Source organism: Anoplopoma fimbria, chromosome 4, assembly GCF_027596085.1.
Source record: "Anoplopoma fimbria isolate UVic2021 breed Golden Eagle Sablefish chromosome 4, Afim_UVic_2022, whole genome shotgun sequence".
NCBI lineage: Eukaryota > Metazoa > Chordata > Actinopteri > Perciformes > Anoplopomatidae > Anoplopoma > Anoplopoma fimbria.
This window is the reverse complement of record NC_072452.1, coordinates 5,125,284-5,148,542: the sequence shown is the minus strand read 5'-3', so window position 1 is coordinate 5,148,542 and position 23,259 is coordinate 5,125,284. Positions and strand designations below refer to the sequence as shown.

The 23,259-nt window shown below is 41.9% G+C and overlaps 1 protein-coding gene across 2 annotated transcripts; it reads left to right on the top strand.

The window, feature by feature from the left end:
* Window positions 1-1,173: 1,173 nt before the first annotated feature.
* ccdc142 (coiled-coil domain containing 142) lies at window positions 1,174-22,873 on the top strand (the record flags this gene model as incomplete). 2 transcript variants are annotated; one of them, XM_054597544.1, is given in 17 exon segments in its annotated part: window positions 1,174-1,253; window positions 2,137-2,177; window positions 2,473-2,512; window positions 3,081-3,334; window positions 6,232-6,474; window positions 7,651-8,948; window positions 10,953-11,254; window positions 11,806-11,892; window positions 13,511-13,705; window positions 16,243-16,409; window positions 17,036-17,188; window positions 17,965-18,079; window positions 19,381-19,558; window positions 20,539-20,649; window positions 20,912-21,012; window positions 21,718-21,886; window positions 22,542-22,873. In XM_054597544.1, coding segments are annotated over 17 exon segments (3,624 nt in total). In that variant the 3' UTR covers window positions 22,651-22,873.
* Window positions 22,874-23,259: the final 386 nt, after the last annotated feature.

Here is a 23,259-nt window from a genome sequence, read left to right as displayed (position 1 = left end):
TACAGTTGGGTGGTTTAATGTACAACAATGCATTATATATTAAAGTTATTATATCAGTAGCTAAAGTATCTCTAACATTAGCTGTCATGAATGTAGTGAAGTATAAAGTAAAGCAAGAGAAAACATCTCTCTGAACTACAGTAGCATCAAACAGATATTACTCCAGTCACAGAACCTCAGAAGGGACCTTTAAGCTTTAAAGAGTAACTGTAAGCTTTAAACTATATGATAGGACTGTGATGAAACACATCAATGCTGGTGTTAATATTTACATTTCTTACCAATTTGAAAATAAATATATCAGCATTTCATGGTGGAGAATGGCTCAGCCCTAATCTTACAAGGCCATGAGATAGAGTCGACCGTTCTATTGCTGCTAGGTTATTTATTTCTACTCATTAGCTAACGTTAGCTTAATTCCACCATGTTTTCATGCTAACGTTAGCGAGCAGAACATTTGGCAGAAGTCCAGCGGCAGAGCCGGGCCCCTGATCCCCGCCGGGAGGAGAGCAGACGGCCTCTCCGGAGACTGCGGGAAAAGGGCTCCCACTGGCTCACTGCTAGTTGCTCCAGCCGTCTCCAGAGCTGGTGCTCACCCTCCTCCCAGCGGAGTCTCTAGAGCTGGGGAGTGAGGCGGAGGGGCGGGTGTTATTCATGTCTCATTTGTGGTCTGAGGAACACTAAATCCATCAAATTCAGGGACCTTCGCTTTTACGCAAACTACTGTCACTTTCATATTTGTCGGTTCCGTGTCAAGGCTTTTGGGGAAAGAGGTTTCATTTCTCAGCCCCTTGCCCAATCTTTTGCATTTTTAAAAGTATGCAGCTGGTGGACTTAGGTTCAGACCTTGGAGTGAAGTTGACCTTTAATAATAGTAACATTTTGCCCCTTCGCCCACTCCACGCCTCTCCAGCTACCTAGTTAACTAGCCAGCCATCCGTTTCCAGAGCTGTGTCCTCTCTCTTCCCCACTGACGTGTCACCATCATAGAAATGGGCGTAGTCATCGTGACACCACCCTTTGGTTTAAGGACTGCCGTTTTGGAAGCCTTGAGTTCGGCGATTTTGCCATCGCCATGTTGTTTTATCGCAACCGATGAACAGAAGTTTCCATATTTTGGAATAAAAAGTGTCCTTTAAGCAGCTAAAAAATGTCCATACTGTCTGTTTACAGCTTAGCTGCATCGTCTGGGATGGATCCCAACAACCCAGAGATTCAGACTGACCCTGGTGGAGAACCTGGTCTGACAGCAGGTGATGCACACACACAAATTAAAAAAATATTTTAACAAAAGATTGTGTGATTTTATTGGCTGAAACCATACCAATCCACATGTGATTCAGAATAGCTTCTAAATGGACCTTTTGTCAACTGCTATTTCCAAAGTCAAGAGAGGACTTTCACGCTGAAAGGTTCCCTGTTTAGAACACACCTAAGTTAGGGTTACATTCAGCGTTACCGTAATGCATTGTGTGTATGAATGAGTTACCTCAGAGATAAACCAGCCAGGATCAGCCACCAGTGTCAGCGGGGAAACAAACCTCCCTCCCTTGAAATGGAAACGTTCAGGGATCTCCTCTCTGGCATAGACATGCATGTTTGGGACCTGGGACAATGCGGCATACACCTGGAATACACACACACACACACACACACACACACACACACACACACACACACACACACACACACACACACACACACACACACACACACACACACACACACACACACACACACACTAATAGGTATTAACATACTGTCTATTTCACTCACAAAGTATAGGACAGTTTATAAGATAGAAACGATCAATCAGAGGAGCTTTTGTATATGACTTAGGCTCACTGAAGGTGAAATTGTTGTCAATAATCTGATTTGCAAAACACAGTGAAAACTCCTACCAACACAAAAAGACATGTTTGTTTAAATCCCATTCAACATGCTTCTGGTTCAAACACTTTACATTTCTAACCCTTACTTATGGCATTTTGAACCTTCGTGGTTCCTGAGAAATCGTGGAAAGTTACACAAGATCCAGTGTCACTCCCTTTTAAACATTCCAGTGGTGATACTGTTATTCGTTGTATTTTCGATGTTGTCTGATGTTCCTGGTTTTTGTTTGTTTCTCTCTTCCAGACCGGGAGAATTCTGAGTCAATCTGTCCAGAAAAGGAGAAGGTTTGTTTAGTAAAAAAAAGTTTTAATCTTAAACCTGGTTTCAGTGAGAAGCTCTGATAAATCTACCGTACACCACCTTCCCAGCAAACAGCAGACATACTAAGTTAGAGAAGCTGGTGTGGACTATCTTTCTGAGTTTTTTCTACAGGCACAAGCACTTCATTGTTATCTACAATGCTGGGCCCCGTTTCTCAGCACAGTGCTTCACAATACAAACAATAAGGCGAACAGACATAAACCTCAGAAAAGAGAAAGCATGATTACATTTAAATGAATTTTCCTTTGTGTCTTTCAGAAGAGTTCCTGCATGGTGACCGAGGATCCGACCACTAATGGTACTGTGTGTACACGTCACAGCAGCAGATGAAGATAAAGCTATCATGTACAACACCGCAGCATGCTGCTGGAAGAACTGTGTCCATAAACACACCCTATTATCAGACAATAGGACTGAGCATAAATCTGTCCCCAGATCCGACTACATGCTCATTTTATACAAGATGTACTATATGCTAACTGTCACGTTGTACTGTTATAGCAGTCAATACACAGAAAAATCAACACACATAACTGATTTAATCTAACAGGAAATACAGTACAGGTGATGTCCAGCAAGCTGCAACTTTGGACTGACACTGCACACTAAACTTCACAAATAGATGTCCATAGTGTCCCTCTTAAAAATGAGATCCGAGATCTGAGAGAAAGATCATTTTGCTTTGGTCAGTACCAAAAAGGAGTTTTAATACCCATGCAAATTCACTGGTAAAGAAAGTCACTTCATTGGTTTTTCCTGCAGGTTGATACATTTTTTAAAGCTGAATATGAACATTGATAAGCTAATGTGACATATTGATATTTTACCAAAGTTTTCTCTGCCCCCCCCCCTGTCCGGTGCTTCAGGTTCCTGGTCACAGAGGTCCATCTCCCGTTCCTTGCAGCGAGCTGAGACTTTACTCAGAAGCACCTTTAATCCCAGTCTGAAGTGGCTGTTCCACGGCCGCAGTCAGGACGAGGAAGAGGACGAGGGAAATTTTGTCGTCGCTCACAATCTGGTGTCCCGGTCCTCTGCGCGTCTCCTGCGTCTGCAGCAAGCTCTCCTGACTGTGGCACCCCAGTGGCAGCCGGTCAGCGGGGCACAGAGGGGGTCTCCACAGGTGAGTTCCAGGGGGGGAGGGGAAGCTTCATTTCAGCAGGTGTTGATGTGTGTGATCCCCTTAACCTCAACATTCTCTGATGCGTGCTTTCATAATGTTGTCAGATACTTATGATGATTACGTTGAAGCCTGTTTAGTAGCGTGGAGATCCAGAACAGTATTTGACCCATTTTGAAAAATGGGTCAAATACTGTTCTGGATCTACACGCTAAACAAATTAGTTTTAGAACCCTCATCGAGAAATATATTTTTTCTCAGGCTGTCCATCAGTCCGTCTCATTCTCGTGAAAGCAATATCTCAGGAACGCTTGGAAGACATTGTTTCATGTCTTCATATTTAGCACAAATGTCCACTTTGACTCAAGGATTACTTGATTGGAATTTGGAGGTCAAAGGCCACTATGACCTCAGGAAAAAAACATTTTTTGCCATTACCAAAGAATTGTCTTTGTCAAATTCACACAAATGTGTGATCTAATAGGATCAAATGATGACGTTTTGGACCAAATCGATGTAAGCTGCAACATGACTGGTAAATGAATAGGTGAATGAGACAGAACAGAACACTTCGTAGGTGATTACACATAGCTGACAGGACAGAGCATGCATAGAAGATTACAGCGGAAAAATGCTGGCCCGACGAGAGACTCTGTATTGATGTGGGTCTGAGATCAGACAACTCTGTGTGGTTTAAGTGTCGCTGGGTGTACAGTCCCTGACAAAAGTCTTGTCACTTATCCATTTTGTAGAAACAACAGCTTATAACCTGACTTTTAATTTATCCATTGGTTTTAGAAATGGCTCATATGAAAGCTAAAACCCTCCCAAATTATGTTTAATATACTAAAATAAATTTGCTTCACTGAAGAAAGATTGATCATTTAATGAACACAGAAAGGTCAGATTTTGGCAAGACAAAAGTTTTGTCGCCTACAGAGAGTAATGTGAAAATTGAACAAATAATTTACTTCAAATATTAATTTACTTCAAATTCTGTACACATGACATCTATTGCATTCTGTCCATCCTGGGAGAAGGATCCCTCCTCTGTCGTTCTCCCAGAGGTTTCTTCCTTTTTTCTCCCTGTTAAAGGGGTTTTTTAGGGGAGTTTTTCCTGTGCTGATGTGAGGGAAGGACAGAGGATGTCGCATGTGCACAGATTGTAAAGCCCTCTGAGGCAAATTTGTAATTTGTGATTCTGGGCTATACAAAATAAACTGAATTGAATTGAATTGAAATACAAAAATATGTTGCATAACATCAGTGAATTAAGTAGTGGTGCTGTGAGATCCATATTTAATATCTTGTATGACTTCCATGAGCTTGAAGGACTGCATCCATGCGGTTCGACAATGATTCATACAATTTATTGATGAAGTCATCAGGAATAGCAAAGAAAGCAGTCTTACATGCCTCCCAGAGTTCATCAAGATTCTTTGGTTTCGTCTTCCATGCTTCCTCTTTCATTCTACCCCAGACATGCTCAATGATGTTCATGTCTGGTGACTGGGCTGGCCAGTCCTGGAGCACCTTGATCTTCTTCGCCTTGAGGAACTTTGATGTAGAGATGGAAGTATGCGATGGAGCACCATCCTGCTGCAAAATTTGACCCCTTGTATGGTTGGGAATGTAAGAGGTAGCTAATACTTCTTGATATTTTAGGCTATTGATATTGCCTTCCACCCTGCAAATCTCTCGCACACCCCCATACTGGATGTAACCCCAGACCATGATTTTTCCGCCACCAAACTTAACTGTTTTCTGGGTGAATCTCGGATCCATGCGGGCTCCAGTAGGTCTCCTGCAATATTTGCGGCGGCTGTGATGTAATTCAACCAAAGATTCATCTGAGAAATCCACCTTCTGCCACTTTTCCAGCGTCCATCCTTTTAGCAGGCTATGGGCCTTGGCAAATGCCACACGTTTTTTTAATTGCCTTTTGTTTAGTGCTGGTTTCTGGGCACTGATTCGACCATGGAGGCCATTTCGAGACAGAATTCTACAAACTGTCCTGGTTGACACGGGGACTTGAGGTGACCAGGCCTGGTGGAGCTCTGCTGCAGTGGAAAAGGGGCTGGCCTTGGATTTTCGAGCCAACAAACGGTCCTCCCGAGCAGTTGTCTTGCGGGGTCTGCCGGACCTGGGCTTGTCAAAAACATCTCAGTCTCTTCAAATCTTTTTCTTATTCTTTGTACTTGACGCTGAGACACATTGAAGGTGTCAGCCACCTCAGCAGTGGATCTGGTCTTCAGCCTCATGATAATCAACGCTTTGGTCTCAGGGTGAATCTTAGGCATGTTGTCAGAGGTCAAGTTGCAGTTGATGTGAAGGTCTGGTGTGCTGGGGTTCTTTTTATACACACCCACTAATTGATTGATCAATTATTGATCACAGGTGAGGCTGTAATCTAGGATTGGGTGCATCATATGACAAGGCGACAAGACTTTTGTCTTTGCAAAAACTGACTCAGTGGGCTTTACCAAGCTGTGAACGTTAGAATGCTTTTCAGCAGTTTCGTTTGGCACCAAAACATTATTTCAAAAGCTGTTGGGATTGAAATTAGCCATTTCTTGCACCAAAAAAAAAAAAAATTGATTACAAATATATTTGAGGGGCACTTAAGGTCAACTTGTACCCAAGCGACAAGACTTTTGTCAGGGACTGTATGTGATGTAGAGGGTGTAGGTGTATCAGTAAGGGGAGCTGTTAGATTGTTAATTGAAAAAATGAGAAGATAAAGAAGTGAAAAGGGAAGAAAAAGCTGTAATAAGATAACGGTAGAAATGAGGAATGATAGTTCTGAAGGTAATTGGGGTGATTCGGTAAAGAAGCAGTGCCATTATTTAAGAAGATCTCATAGTTTCAAACCCTCCTCCTCTCTCTTCCTCCCCCAGCAGGTCTGTGTTAAAGGCATCCCATCAGAGGGTGGCGTTCTCCTCCTGCCCTCCTCCTCCTCCTCCTGCTCCTATTCCGTCCTGCAGGGGCACTACAGGGCTCTGTGGAGGCTGCTGGAGCAGCGCTCCCTGCTGCTCTTCATACACGAGTACACCAGGAGGGCTCGCCTAACAGCAGCGTACATATCCAGAGTGAGCCACCTGCTGGAGCAGCAGCTGGAGAAATCACACCGGACACCTAGCCAGGTAAGGCTAAACCACAGGAAACCGTGTGAAAAGTTTCTGATTACTCTGTGTGATGTGCAACACGTTGAGAGTCAGCACAACTGTGCAGCTCCTTGCAGCTTTTAATAGAAAATGAGGCACCTTTTATGTTGATGTCCATTCACTATTGGTGGTTAATGTAGTCCATTGAAAGCAATGAATTCCGAAGTGCTTCTACATTGACCCAGAGAGCTGTGGAGCTGTGAATCTTCACTGACCTCACAGTTCCACAATTCAGAATGAACAGAGTAGACTTCATCAACAGGTTGTACTATTTATCACTATTATTTTACTAATTGAATGAAAAACCACACCGTCTGCCTCCGGCTGCAGGTTTGTGTTACTTTGTGTTCTGGTCGTGCTGCTCTGTTACATCAAGACAACAATATGATTTGCTGAAGAAACATCTTTCCATTTGTTAAGCTGTTGCTCTCGTGCTTGCCCTCGACTGGCTCAGTCATTACAGAGCGAGGAGAACAGTGATGTGAATGGCTGAAAGCCACACACCTTCACACACAGCCAGCCCTTTTGCTCTGTATGCAGCTGCATCCATAGAAGCCAAATGGCATGTGAGCTCAGACATCCACACACATCTTCTTTATGCTAGCAACCCACGTGGTTGTCTTTAGGCACAGCATGTTTTTGAGTCAAATGCTAACATCTGGATGCTAACATACTCACAATGACATTGCTAACATTAGCCGGTATTATATTTACCACGTTCACCCTCTTAGTTTAGCTCGTTAGCATGCTAACATCTCCTAATTAAGTATCTGGTCCGAAAACCAAAGCACTGGACACATTTGACCTGATGATGGCGCTGAATGAAAAGTTAGAGGATCACCAAAGTATACAGTTCACCCTGAGGGGACCATGAATGCGTGTACCACATGCACTTGCAGAACATCCAATAGGTTTGGAGATATATCACTAAAAAACTAAAATGTCACACCAGTCCATGTAATGGTTGAGATATTTAGTTTGGTAGTGGACACACAGACAGAGGGCTGACATCAACTGTATGCGCAGCTTTATCATGGATCAGATAGTTCTTCTTAAACTATGTTTTTATTTTAGACAGAGCTCTTGTTTAGAAAGATTTCAAATGTTACCTCTAGTGATTATTCACAAACACAAGCATTCTCCTCTCCTTTCCAGACCCCGTCCAGCTGGTCTTCAGCCGGGGTTGGTCTTGGCTCACTGAGTCAGGAGCTCCGGGTCCATCTCAACCACTGGTCTTGTCTTTTCTCCAAAGTCCAGTCTGACCACTACCTGAGACCCGCTCTAGTCCAGCAGACCAGGCTGCTGGGGGAAATCAAACAGACCCTGGACTTACTTGGTCTGCAGGCCCTGGTTTTGATGGAACATTATGTGTATATCATTTTGTGTGCTATAGCCCGAACTGAATCGGAATCAGTACCAAGAGAAGTCCTGGAGGATATTTTAGCTGGAACAGACCTGTATAACCAGGCAGTGGGAGAGCAGAGAGCGCAGCACAGCACCACCCAGCTGAGGACTGCAGTATTACAGCGGGCACATTACTCCACACTGGACTGTAGTCTTCCAAACAGCGGAGGGCGTCACCCTGCTGCCTTCACAGTCAAAGAGCTGATGATGGTTTTAGCAGTGCATCAAGCGGACATGGCCTCCAAGCAGCTGCACTGCTGGGCCTCTGAGCAGAGCTGTCCCATCTGTCAGGTCCACACCAACCACGAGGCCTACGCATGTCCTGGTAACTCTGTTGGTCAGGTGGCCAGGCCCGGCTCTGGGACCTCGGCACTGAGATCTGAATGGACCTGGGAGCAGCTGCAGCAAACCTACCTCAGTTCCTCTTCTTTCCTTTCTATCAATCAACAGTTATCATCCAGTCACAACCGTCATAAAACTCCTCCTGTTTACATCCCCAACCCTCATTTGGCCAGGACTATCTTTGAAAACCACCACCCTGTGTTAGCCAAGCCCACCTTTGTCGAACACAGACCTGAGAACTCGAACAAAGACCAAACCAGCCAGTGCCAAACATGCTGTTCCCAGACTGGTCTAGTCCAGACAAGTGTGGAAGCTTTGGACTCAGTCAAACCAAATCTAGAAAGTTTAGAAAACTGTAAACTATTACGGACCATTTCACCCCCTACAGCCACCGCCCGCCGTCTCTCAGCCCTGCCTCTGTCAGGGGTCTGCCAACAGGACCATTCCTCAGTAGAGCTACTTTTTCAGGTGCTTGTTTCCTCCAATGAACTGCTGGCTCCACTGGTGTCACATACTCCTACACCAGAGGCTCCACCTGAAACACTGCTCCCAGACACAATGACAGATGTGCTATTACCAGACGGAAAGACTGACTTGATTGTTTTAAATGCTCCAGCTGTTTCAGTGGAATGTAATAGTCTGGGCACAGAGCTGAGCAAGGATGGAAATGTGGAAGGAACTTTGGCTGTTCCCAAACTACCAACCAGGTAAGAAGCTGCTGTCAGGTAATGTCAAGATCAACCAGCCACAGAATGGTGTGTCTATTGTTGATGCACTATTGTTAAGCACTTTGAAAGATCATCTGAGACACATTCGACTCCACATGCTAGGCAACAGCAGGCAATAGCCACATATTCACATAAACGTGCATCGCTTAGCATGGGCTTAAGTTTTGTTGGTGCAACTGATGTAAAGAGTCTAAAAACTGGTTTTAAAGACTGACTTAGCACTTAGGACCTGGCTTAGTTAAGACCAGCTGGTGCAACCCCCCTCCTGGATCTTCCACATCCAAGGGGCCACAGAGCAAATGCACTAGCGTATCCTTTAACCCAGCCCTCTGTCTTGGGCTCGCTCACATGAACAACAGTACAGATATCTGAATCCAGAGTATTATAACTCTGGATTCAGATATCAGTGAATTTTTCAACTTTTATGACCTAATGATTTAAATAAGGACTATTCAAGTGTTCATACTGGGAAGTTGATTTACCTCGAGAATGCTTTCCCAATGTTAATCCAGCCCTGGGGTTTGAGTGTGACGCAATATAGTGGAATGCTAGCTTCCTGTTAGAACACATTGACTACCTTAAAATGCACACTAATAATCCACTATCATTCCAAATATGACAATATCCCAAATCTGATATGGGTCATGTAAACAGCATCAGTGTGGATATTCTGAGTTAGGTCTTATTCCAAAATATATGTAGAATATTCATTGTCATTAGCCATGTATACAGCTTAGTAGGAATATGGTCTTTTTCGGAATACGGTCAAAAACCTGAATACTTGGTGCATGTAGACATAGTCATTGTTCTGTCTGTAATTTTGACCAGCTTAATAATGTGGCTGATCATTCGGTGCAATTTTAGGTAACTTTGTGGTACTTGTGGTGCTGGTTTGATCGTGTATATCGATGGACACAGCTGGTGTTAAGGTCTGTCTGCAGACCACCTAAGGCCAACAGTAGAACTAACCGGGACAAGGACTGCAGTTTGGTGAAATCTAGGAAAAACTGCAGAAGGTAGAGTAAAATAAATCCAAGCAATTCAATTTTAACATTGATTAAGATTAAATAGTGTACTTTTGACTCTTGTGGATGGATGTAAGTCACCAAAAAAAGTACTTGTGAGTCATGGAGAGACCTGACAGGAGAACTGAGTGTCTGTGGATCCTGTGGATGGTTAATATATCTTAATATACGTTGCGTTTAGAAATCCCTAAACACAGGACGTCCAACTGATGTGTTTGTCACCATCTGCCAATAATAGTTGTGGTATTAATTCATACCATCTAAGGTCATGCTCAGAGTGAGACTGACAACAGACTGAGAGGCCTTTCTTCTAATGTTATAGGCTGCTTATTGGCAGCCAATAAACTTTCAAACTCAAGGATCTGTAACTCACAGTGGACTCTGTGGTTCATATTTCATCGTTTTAGTTGCACCTTTATCAACGTGCCCACGCCAATGCAGCCCTCTGTGTTTTCTAACACTGTAACATTATTGTTTAAAAAAACAACGAGCCCTGTTAAGATAAAAGAGGTATGCTGTCTGGAGCTACATTAGGGTTGGATGGAGACAAACGTATATTTGGGGTCCAAAGTTCTTTGCAACACACCTGTTCAATTGTTTTTTGATAAGCGATTTATACATCATGAAATACAGTTTAATTACAGCAATTGACAAAAGCTTTCATAAGTAACTTTTATGTACAAATGCAGTATCAAATGCAGATTGTGAGAGGTGTACAGTGTAGGCACTAACCAACTGATGTATGTCCCCTGATCCAGGTCTATTTCTGTTTGAATGAGGAAACTGTACATGGTGACTGTCTTTGGCAGGAAAGCATTGTTGCAGTGACCTTAACTGAACATCTCACCACATCCACCAGTGATGTGGTCTGAAATATGTTCGGTGTTATATTGATCTTCATGTGACCACACTCTCTGCCCAGTCCATGTGTGATAACTGCAGTGTTTGTGTCCTTCAGCTCAGGTTTTGGAAGGAATGGAAACCCAGAGAAGGGGGAGACCGGGGGAGCAGAGGGGACAACAGTGGAGGGGGACAGTCTTCGTTGGCCTCACTCGGTCCAGTGGTTGGACCTGGGTCAGTCGCTGGTGTTTGCCGATCTGTTTGGACAGTACCGCATCCTGCTGTGGACTCTCTGCAGCAAAGCACTGCGGCTGCAGCTGCATGTGCCACAAGCAGGAAACGATGCGGGAAGCATCAACCTCCAAGACAAACACAGGGGCTTCCAGATCATACACAGGATGAGTGAAGCTTCAAAGGCAGGTGAGTAGATCATGTCCAGCCGAATGAACATTCATTCATTGTTTATTCATTTATTTATCCGTCTGTTACAGTGTTCTGTGTGTTTTAGTAATTTCGTTTCAGATATTCATTGAAAATCAAATTTTATTAAAGGTGCTTAATTCCAAATTCGGAGCATATCTATGATTGAGGCATTTCCTCCACACGGCTCTCAACATGGCGACAGCTGAGCCAGCAGCTTGCAGCTAAAGCTGCTAACAGTGCAAACAACAGCAACAGTGCTGACTGAGTCATCAGTGTGTCCCTGAGAGGAAATGAGGGTGTGTGCCATGGGTTCATTGTGAACCTTTGGGATAGACTCCATAAGGTGTCACATTACAGGCGTAGAACTCTACATTTCATGGTTGAAAATGGCTGAAAATGCTAACTACTGTTTTTACCTCTATGCCTTTTATTATTTATTTAAATTATGCCTTTTAATTTTAATGTGTTTTATTCCTGATAATTCTTTAGCAGATTTAGATATAAAAATAACTTGCTTTATACTCTGTGTTTTCTGCTGTTTGCTGTAGATCTGGTTCCAGAAGGGTGCAGAACCATGCTGGAGGACTTCTCTCTGTATCTGTTAGTTGTTACAGCACATGCTCAGTGGGACTATGGTTAGTACACACTAACATGCACATACACACACACAGACCACTTTGGGTGTTATTGGAGACAGTGCTGTTGTAGAAACAGAAGTCATATTTAACAACAACATCCTATCAGTTGGAACATAATCCCATATCTTAGTGTCATCTTATCTGGGTTTAGTGAACGTTGGGCAGCATTTCAAGTTTGACTAGTGCAGTGCGTTGCAACTATGTCTGCTCAGAACGGGCTGAACCACGCCTGTGGTTTTGCTGATGGCAGCTTCCTTTAGAACCTCCCATACCAACTTCTACTTAACACTATATACTGCTGTTCATTTGGTGCTCAGCAACACAACACCAACGCTAGAAACACCAACACACTCTGGTTTAGGGGGAAAAACACCAGGGGCAGACCTCAATGTTAAGCAAGGTAGACCACTTGGGCCTGAGGGCCCCAACTTCAAGTGGCCCCAAACAGCTTTAGATTATTGTGATATTTAGATGAAGATAAGATCAAATAAAATAATCCTTTATTAATCTTACAGCGGGGAAATTTGCAGGATTACAGCAGCAGAGAAGATGGGTGCAAACAAGAGACATAAGTAAAAAAACAAGATCAAAACAAGTATTATAAATATGTAAATAAGTAATCACACAGTAAAGAATAATAAATAAGTAAAAAACTTTAAAAATCCACAATAACTAAAATATGATATAAACAGAATGATTTTAGTATTGCACAGTGGATTGCACCCAAGTACTTCTACTTCAGAGGAAAACATTGGAGTACTACATGTACCTGAGGGTTGTTACTGGTTACCTTGCAGATTAACATTTTACTCACAAATAATACGATAATTCAAATATTATGCATTATTATTCACTAAACTATCCAGCATCATATTACAATGTAAGCTCCACCTTGAACAGATGTTCAGTACAGTTAATTACATTGTGCTGATCATGCCTCTCTTTCAATCTTCACATGAAGTAAACATTTGAATGCAGGACCTTTGCTGTGTGCTACTAATAGTTTTACTATTAATAGTTAATAGCTTTAGCTCAGAAAAAAGCTTTTGAGTGGGCCTACTTCTTCTACCAGTTGGCTATCTGCTCGTGTTGACTCCAGGGGAGGTGAAGCTGAGTTTGGTCTGTGAGCTCTGTACTCTTGTTTATTCAAAGTTCATTGATGTTAAACTTGTCCTGCGTCTAAACTGCACCAACATTTGTCAAAAGCACTCCCTTGGGTCCCTATACACCCGCCAAGTACTGAATAGATCAGATAAGTGGTTCTCATGATATGCAAAGGACAGACAGACAGACAGACAGACACACAGACAGACACACAGACAGACAGACACACAGACACACAGACAGACAGACAGACAGACACACAGACACACAGACACACACACACAGACAGACAGACACACAGACAGACAGACAGACAGACAGACAGACAGATCCTTTAGTTAGTTGGATGTTCATTTGGATAACACGTTTTAAACCTTTATCTGAACATCAGAACATCCATTAAATTCATACACACCGTATATAAACCTTAACTTATGTGTTGATGGTTTTGAATCCTTCTGTTGCATTCATTTGTCATATTGTACCTGGCACACTGTCTGTCTTTCTTCAGAGGTGTGCAGAAGTTTAGGTTCAGCTCTGAAGGACAAGTGTCTCACAGCTGTGAATCCAAGCAGCAACTCTGTGACACCGTCATCTCAGCAGGATGGAAATGTGATGACATCAGCAACCACGAAGCACCTCCTGCTGCTGCCCCCTCCTCTCCTGTCATCTCTGAGCTGCCATCACTCAAACGACGGGGCCTCGGGTAGGAAGACATACACAGTGAGCCTCATGCAAGAACACTTCTGCACTCTTATATTCACTTTCTCTTACTTATTTTTGTATGGTGGGCTTGTTCTAGCAACTTTTAAACACTGTCACCAGTGGAATTAAGGGACCTGCTAGAGAAATAACGAGTGCTGTTAATGCTTTGTCACTTGAGGGTTGTCACTGAAGTAAAGAAGAAATGGGTCCATATGAAAATGGCTTTAAAAAGTCTAGCGACAGCAAGGAGATCTCAGGAGATCACTGCTCCTGAGCTCCTGAAACGGCTCGATTGAATTCTCTCCTTCACTTCCGTAACTTTATGTGGTCATAATGTAACTTTATGAGGTCATAATGTAACTTTATGAGGTCACATTGGAACTTTATGAGGTCATAATGTAACTTTATGAGGTCATAATGTAACTTTATGAGGTCATAATGTAACTTAATGAGGTCATAATGTTACGGAAGTGATGTAAAACTCCTTCCGACTTGTTTGGCCCTCAAACAACAAAACAGACGGAGCTGAAGCTCCGGAGGAAGAGTTTTTTGAAATGTGAAACGTTGACCAATCACAACAGAGCGGGCTAGCTGACCAATCAGAGCAGACTTTGCTTTCTGGAGGGAGGAGCTAGCTCTACAACGGAGCATTTCAGAGAGAGGGTGAGAAGAGGTGCTGCAGACAGCCAGGATGAGAAAAACAAGGAGGATTATGGGCATTAACGCATGTAAACATGTTGTAACTGTAACTTGAGGTAAAAATATGCACCCGGAAAATAGCATAATAGGGCCTGTTTAACAGATAACAGAAGTCTAACTGCACATGACTCCTACTACAGGTCTGAAAAACTTGTAAATTGTGTTCGTACCCTAGAGAAAATTCAAAATACGAGAATATTTATGAATGTGGCAAGTTCTCCTCCATCACTGGCACAAGGCCCTTTTGGTTCTTGCATGGCACCCAATGTTATTCAGTCACACCAGCAGCATAGCTTCCTGCAATGTCACCTGATTCATCAATGTGTGCCAGCAATCACTGACATAGCATCATCACAGCCAAAGCTCCACTTCATGTGCTGTGGTAAGCCAGTGTTAATGCGTAAATGCTAAAAAGCAAAGCTTTTGCGTTGCACTAAGGATTATTGATGAGAGCGGGGGAGTCTGAGGAACCTAACATTGGTGACAACAGACACGTACATGCAAATACTTTAGCTATGTGCAAATTTTATATACAATCACAATCATGACCTGTTCTGATTACCATAAAAAAAGACTAAACAAAAACCTATTTTCTACAATGCAGACATTGTTAACAAAGGATATTCATGGCCTAAAATGGACTTTAAAGGAACAGTGTGTAACATTTATTGGTAATAAGTGGCAGCATTAGAATAGAATATTCATAACTATTTTTTAAACAGTGAATAATCACCTAAAACTAAGAATCCTGGTGTTTTCATTACTTTAGAAAAAGCCATTTATACCATTTATGTTTATATATGAAGTGAACCAGGTGAAGTGAAGGATACTTTAGTGTATGGAACTACGGTTGTTACTGTACGTGCAATACATTTTGTTCAATACATCTGTTCAACAAGAACAGACACGTAAAAGAAAGTGAAACCTAATTCCATCGGCCACCGCTGCTATGTTTACACAAGCACAGCACAAACCATCTACCAAAGCTTTTTTTGTAAACTTCTCTGCTTGCTGAGAAAAAGCAGCCCAGAGGACAGAGGACAAACAGTGTTCCTTTAACTCCATCCAATTGTCACTGACACTGCTGGGATTCAGCAGATAGGTCGGATAGGTCTTCAGAGTTCAGAAAGTTGATGAACACTGTTCTGTTGTCTCTCAGGAGACTGACTAGTCTCAAGTAGAGTGTCTCTCTCTGTCCTTTTGGTCTCGGATTCTAACCTTTTAATTAGAGACAAAACGGGTAATAAAAAGGGGTAAAAATGTAATTAATACATTTGTCTACTTACATTAAGGCAATTATGTTCTTGTATTACAATTTTTCTGGAAATGTGTTTTTAAATATGCAAATGAGGCATTATCTTATCAAATATGTACCAATTTGCATACATTTTCAGATCAGAAATCTGAACACTGAATGAAGTCAGGTTCACAATTTTCATTTTGTTGACATCTTAGAGTCTTTAAGGGAATTAGAGAAAACGGCCTTTAAAGATTTGTATTGTACAATTCCATACATTTTGAAGACCCTACAGGTGAATAGGATAAAATGATTAACTAACAGATATCACCATGAAACTTCCCCAGTTGATTACTTACATTAACACAATTATTTTGTCTGACTTGTTATGTTTTGAATATGTAATGAGTCATTATCTAATGGTAACTTTTGGTGAATTTAGGAGCAATCTACAGAAACAGATTGGTGAAAAAAACCACACCCATTATATTACTGTTTGATTAAAACCTCTGTCTCTCTCTCTCCCTCCCTCTCCCGTGCTTCCTCTTTTTAATCCCCCTTTATTCTCTCTCTCTCTGTCTCTCTGTCTCTCTCTCCTGCAGGTTCTTCTAGACTCTTCCCTTCCAGACTCCCTCTCCAGAGACAGACGGTTAGCTTGGTGTTAGCCACAGTGCAGCTGTCCACAGTCTGGGTCATGTCTAAGGCTTACCAGTCCCTCTCCTCATGGAGCCTCCACAAGTTCCTGCTCATCACACAGGGAGACCTCCAAGTAGGTTACTCATTTACATCAACCATGATAGATTTAATGTATTCAAATTACAGGCGGCATGAATAGACATGTGCAGTACAGTGAACTTGGACACCACTTTGTCAACATGTTGTTGTGGTACACACTTCTTTTCTAGGATAAGGCTCGTGTTATTTAAAGAAACATTACCTTCACTTCATTTTTCAAAGAATGACCCGCTCTCTCCGCTGAGCCACAGCTGCCCTGAACGTTTGCTCTGGACGGTGCGAGGTGCTTGGTTCTGGCTCCACTGTTTTCAACATGGTGACCGAGTCACTAACATTCTCATAGAGCTTTACAGTAACTCAAATATGTTTCTGACAACATTTTAGGCCAGAGATAAGCAATACAGTACCACGATTCAAATATTTCATCAGCGCTGCCTAGTGTGAGTTCATAAGCTGTATTACTGGCAGGATATAGTGACAGCTTGAGCAAAAATGACAAAAAGTTTATTAAAGTTACCAACTGTAGCTCTAAGTGATTATATCTTTGTCCACCGGTCCAACATTCACTTTTCTTGCAGTGCAGTTTTTGCCTTTTAGCCCTGAAATGAAATCAGCATTTACTTGATAAACGTGTGTTTGTGATGTGTTCTTTCTCTGCAGGTGCTGAGGGAGTCAATAGAGACGATGGTGCATGAGACAAAGTCCCTGATGATGAATTCAGATAGTAACCAACATTCCACTCTCCATAACCACAACCAGCTTCTACTGAGGCAGCAGCTTGAAGCACTGGACAGGGCTGTATCTGAACTGCAGGTGACCTGTCTGCTTTGTTCTAAGAGTTATACAACCACAATAGAAGGTGACCCCTCTTCCATTTTTCTTTCTAAGAAGAGAATTGTCCACAGCAACACATCAGCTGTGTTTGATTGTTTACACACAGCTGAGTGTCATCTGACAAAAACATGATCTTGACCGGTTTTCTGTTTTTAATACTATGAAGAGCGGAATAGAATTACAGTGAAACAAACAACAAACGCACAGGAAAGAAAAGAAAGAAAGAAAAGAAAGAAAATTGGTGGTAACACAAGAGAGAACATTTTTTTCATTTATCAGAGGATAAACAAAATTTACACAAACACAGTTAACCTGTTAACCTGACCATTAACAATCCAATATCATTTTCAATCACATTAATGACCGGTTTGCCATATTTTCTGAAAGTGCCCCTCTCTGTTTGATATAGTGAATCATATTTTCTTTAGATGTAATATATTTCCTATCTCCTTCAATTGTAGATTACTGAAGAAATGTAAATTTATATATATATATGAGCCCCCATTGATGGTACATCAGCGTAAAACAATTCCACCGCTAATGCATCAATACGACCAATTCACAGAGAGTCAAGAAGCCTACACCGTTTGTTAATACCTGCTTTAACAACAGGTGTGTTTATGGATAGTGTTTGAATGTTTCAAACAAGACCAGATGTTTGTCGCTTTCTTCCATTCTGCCAGCATCAATGTGTTATCATGCAAACCAAAGAATGTGGATGTATCTGCTCCTGATGCCACTGTTGTTTCCACCAGACCTTCCCTTCTCTGGTGCTGAAGACCTTCTCCAGCGACTGCAAGAGGATGTCAAGGGAGATCTTTGAACAGACCATGCCGTCTGCTGTGCACTGGAGACCCAGCCTCAGGACAGGTACTGTTTTAATGGTCAGGCTATGTAGAAACTCACACACACAGATGTTTGCTGACCCCTAGCAGAGGATGAAACTTTTAGATAAGCTCAGCTGGTGACTAAGGAATACAGAGGCATCATTGCTTTGATGTACATTCTCTATCAGAGGAACACCAGTCCACGTCAGATGGGTTTGTAGACAAAGTGTACAATAGATTAATCTTTTTAAGGATCATTTGTACATAAAGGATGGAAAGTGGAAAATCCCAACAGACTCTGAAAGATACAAACTAAATGTCAAAGGAATAAATTATTTAGGCTGTTAAATTAAATTAAGCATTGTGGGAGATTTAGTGGCATCTAGCGATGTGGTTTAGAGATCCTTTTCACACATCTGAGAATTAAAGTGTCCCTTAGGTAGCGGAAAAAATGCACAAGGCTCTCTCTAGGGCCAGAGTTTGGTTTGTCTGTTCTGGGCCTCTGTAGAAACATGGTGGAGCAACATGGTGGACTCTAATTAGAGGACCTGCTCCCTATGTAGATATGAAGGGATCATTCTTAGGTGACAAAAAAACTATTCTTAGTTTCAGGTGATTATACACCAATGAAACATAGTTATGAATACCAGGCTCTGCCAATAAATCCGCCCAAATCCTACACACCTCTCCTCTAAGGTAATGTTAACTTTGGAAATGTCCCTTCCTTAATGTCACTGACAACAATCATAAGGTCACATACAGCCATTGAAAACTCCAAATGAGAGTTGATTATCTCCTTCAGGAAATAGCTTTCACTAATCTCTGACCAGATCTTGTGTGGTGGTCAGAAACTCTGAGCTGTGTATCATGTGAGCTGACGTATGGGAGGTGCAGTAGAAATCACCTATGAAAGGAAAAAGCTTAGATATACAGGACTGGCAGCAGAGGCCGGGGAGAGTGGCTGGAAACCAAATACACATCCCCTGGAGGTTGGCTGTAGGGATTTTGTATGCAGATAACTTTTTGTCCCTGTAAATTGTCCAAGCTGGAGAATTTGAAGTCATAGACGACCTTATCAAGGTGGCTTTTAATAAGACTAGTGGAACCAGTAGATTTATAGCAGCACAGTCTGAAACCCACTGCACAGCCTATTCATACGAAGGTCAAAACATAATTTAACTTAATAATAATAAAAAGTAATAATGATAATAATATACTTTATTTAGTAAGCATTTTTCAAAAAGAAAGTTGCTTTACATAATATTACTACTGGGCTTCCAGAGAAATGCTCGCCCAGCTTTTGGTACATTCTACTGACAGTTTTGTATTTCTCTGTTTGCACAGGTTTTCCCAACAGTCCCAGTGAGTATGCATCTTTGGCAGCACAGACTGTGATTGGTCAGGTTTTGGAGGGTGTGGCACCATTGTCTGATGATGCCCGTATCCAAGCGCTGAGTATAACGATGACAGCCTTCATGGAGGCGTGGATGGAGCACATCCTGAAACAGAGGATCAAATTCAGGTACATTCGTTGATGTCGACCACAATGTTGTCCACCAAAGAGATTAAGACTGTGCCTTGGGATGGGGGGGCACTGTAGCCTAACTGTTATATATATAATATGTTATATATGCTGATAGCCTTCACATAGCTGAACATTCACGGTCTGACTCCCAGCCTCCCCATGTTTCCTGTCTATCCATATCTGCTCACCCGGGGGTGCTGAATGATAAATCATACTTGATCATACACTGGAGGCTGATGTTTATTAATAACATAGGTAACGCCCCCTAAACACTATGTAAGGGAGGCTGTTGCCATGTGCAGATACCCAAGAGTTGGAGAGATGCCAACAAAAATAGGCTTTAAGAAGAAAAACACAGACAGACAGACAGATTGATCGCTTGATTGGTTGATTTTAGTGTGCAGTTAGTGACAGTGTGGGCTCCGCGGTAGCTCAGCTTGCTGGAGTAGAGGCGGGGCTTAGCCAAGGGTCAATTGGGATCAATGGACCAATAGTATTTCTTAAGCCCACAAATTTAATAAACAAATCATTATAATGAATCTGAAATATATGATAATCTACATTTTACTCTATGATATTCATGTGTTTTTTCCTCAAATTCAAAACTTATGAATCTATATGTTATGTTCTGTGAAAACAAGATGATTTTTTCTTATCTTGGTAAGAGTGCCCTCAATCACTGGTAATATGTTCTCTTACATAAGAGAGGAGCAAAAATAAGAAAACATTGGTGACTCCCAGAAATCAATGGTTAGTAACAAAATAGGAACAAATCGTGGATACAAACATAATCAGTTATAAAAATGTAGAATACAGTAAAAAATGTAAAGCATCATTAGACACGTTGGACAACCATGACTGACCCATTTATTTGTTTTGTGTGTGAGTGAGTTTGTGCATGATGCAAAACCAGTTTAACTGCTGATATGATGTTCAGTGAGCCCTGTGAGCAGTGCTGTTCTGTTGTTCCTCCTCAGTGTGCAGGGAGCTCTCCAGCTGAAGCAGGACTTTGATTCCATCAGAGAGCTGATCCAGTCCGACAAATACGGTCTGTCAGCGGAACTCCACCAACGGCTGCTCAGCCTCCGGTATCACATCCTGCCTTTTTCTTCATGTTCTGTATTTCACATTGAACTGTGACTGTTCAACAAATCAATGCGTTTCCTTGTGAGAAAGTTTCCAAAAGGATCAGACCTACACATTATCAAATTTAGATTCCTTTGAAATTGTAGTCTGTAAGCCATGATCCTAATATTTAAACACCAGGGTGAAGAGAACCTACACCTGTGCTGATCATTTCCCACACCACTTTTAATAAGCAGGTTGGGTGATCCTCCTCTCTGTTCGCAGGATTTTCCAGCAAGTGGACTCGGCAGTGGTGTGTCTCCTCCAGCAGCCGCAAGCCAAACCATACCTGCAGTCCAGAGCCTGGGAGCCTTTCAAACGCTGCTGTGAGTATCACACCACGTCAGGAAGTAGCGTGTATGAAGCCATATATTAAAAGTAACACTTCATGATCATGATCATAATCATGAAAAGTACAAGCTGGCAATCAGACTATTTATTGTGCACAAAGTATTTCTGTGAAAACATTAGTGCCATCGCAGCTTGGAATGTCTCACCCGGGAAATTCACTTGTGATTGTCTATAAATACCTGTATTTATTGACAGTGGGCATAAAATCAATATTTGATGATGCTTTTGATTTGTTACTGACTAGTCCTTTATGACCTTAAGAAAAACTGTTTGTTTCTGTCACTTCTCCTCTAAAGTGTGTGAAGAGGAAGAAGGAATGCTACAGTTATCACTGAATAATATTTATTTTCAGTAAGGTCTAGCCACAAAAATCTGTATATTTTCCAACCCAGTCACATTTTTTCACACACACACTCATACATTAAATGAGAATCTGCAATGCCGGGAAAAGCTCAGACAATTTTATAGGGCTGTCAATCGATAAAAATGTTTAATCGATTGACAGCATTTATCGATATTTGCTTGGAAAATGCAATTACAGATGCAAATGCTAAAATGACATTATCATGTCTTTTCAACATCAAGGGAGCACATTTTGGTGATAGACAACCCTAAGGGATGCAGTGGATCATTGGATTGATAAAAGAGAGAATAGAGAACCTGTGTGTGTGACTCTTCAGGTCCAGCCAACAGCAGCAGAGACAGCCTTGATGCAGCAGTGGGGAGCAGTATAACCAACCTGAGGTGTATGGAGGGTGAGGACCTGACTCAGTCTGATCCCTCAGTTGTGACGGCTGACGTCCCTCCAGTGAACCCGTCCAGCCCAGGAGAGCCCTACCTTGCTCCAAGGTATACTTTTACAACTGTGATTCCTCAGCGAAATGGGTTGGAATAGGTATCAGACTTTATGCCTGTACCTACCTTAAAAGATGCGAACAATCATAGAATGGACTAACATTATCAACAGGATGTGAAGAGGTTACAGTGTTGACGTTATGTCAAAGCTGTTCATGTATTGTGTTACAGAGATCTCTACAAAAAGGAGCATGCTAACCAGCTAGCCTCGCTCCTTCCTGTCTTGTAATATCACTGGTACCTGGAGAGGCCATAGTTAGTCACTGTAGCGTCCAGCCTCAGTCCAACATGGCTTACACACCGGGAGATTATTGTCCTGTTGTTTTGACCGTCCCTCAGACTTGCAGCAGTTATGTCAAATTTAGTGTATTCTTGGCTTTTTTTTAATATATCTGTACATTATGAGTGCACTGACCCAGTAGTAGAGGTGAAATGCTAAATGTATTACACATGGCACCTTTAAAACTCAGGGTTTCTTTGTTATTAGAAAAGTTCTGTTGTGATGAGATTCAGGGACAGAGGATGTCTCATGTGTACAGATTGTAAAGCCCTCTGAGGCAAATTTGTAATTTGTGATTCTGGGCTATACAAAATAAACTGAATTGAATTGAATTCAACAGTAAGAACTGTCTTTACTTTGTGCTCCCAGTCTAGCTCTGAGTGTTGCTCAGCGGGAATGGTTGGACCTGAGGATCCAAAGCAGCGCCCGTCGCTGGAGGCTGCCGGGTCTGCAGTGTCTCTCTAAGTCTGAACCCTGAACACACACACCCTGCACAGATGTGACACACAACTTTTGTAGAATTAATATACTGTAAAAAACTGTTTTATTTTGTTGCTCAGACAGTGTATATTTTTTATATATAACAGTGTGAGACCTATGGAGGTTACTTTTGAAAGATTTAAGACAAATGTATTTATTAGTCTCGAAAATATTTCTATTTATTATGAAAGAATATTTGTTTTACCACAAACATATTTTTGTATTCCTGAATAAAATACAGAATATCATCATCATGACTTCCTGATGAACGGTTTGTTCTTTTTAACATGTATATTGTGAACTGGTATTGAATTGGTCTACATAGAATGTATCATGATAACGGATAACAGTTTGGCAGCTTTTTGAGAAGTGTTTGTGATCAACTCTCTTTAGCTCACCTAGATTTAGAGATATTCAACTCTTGGCTTTATGACTGAGCTGCTCTGCAAACAGAATGGTACACGCTCCCAAACATTTAATAAAGAAACATCTTGACCGGCAGTGTGCACCTCAGGCAAAAGGAAAGAAAACAGTAACTTTATTTCAGAAGTGACTCTTGTAGCATCCCGCTGTCGACTGGTTTTGTGCTTTGCATTGTGGGAGAGCC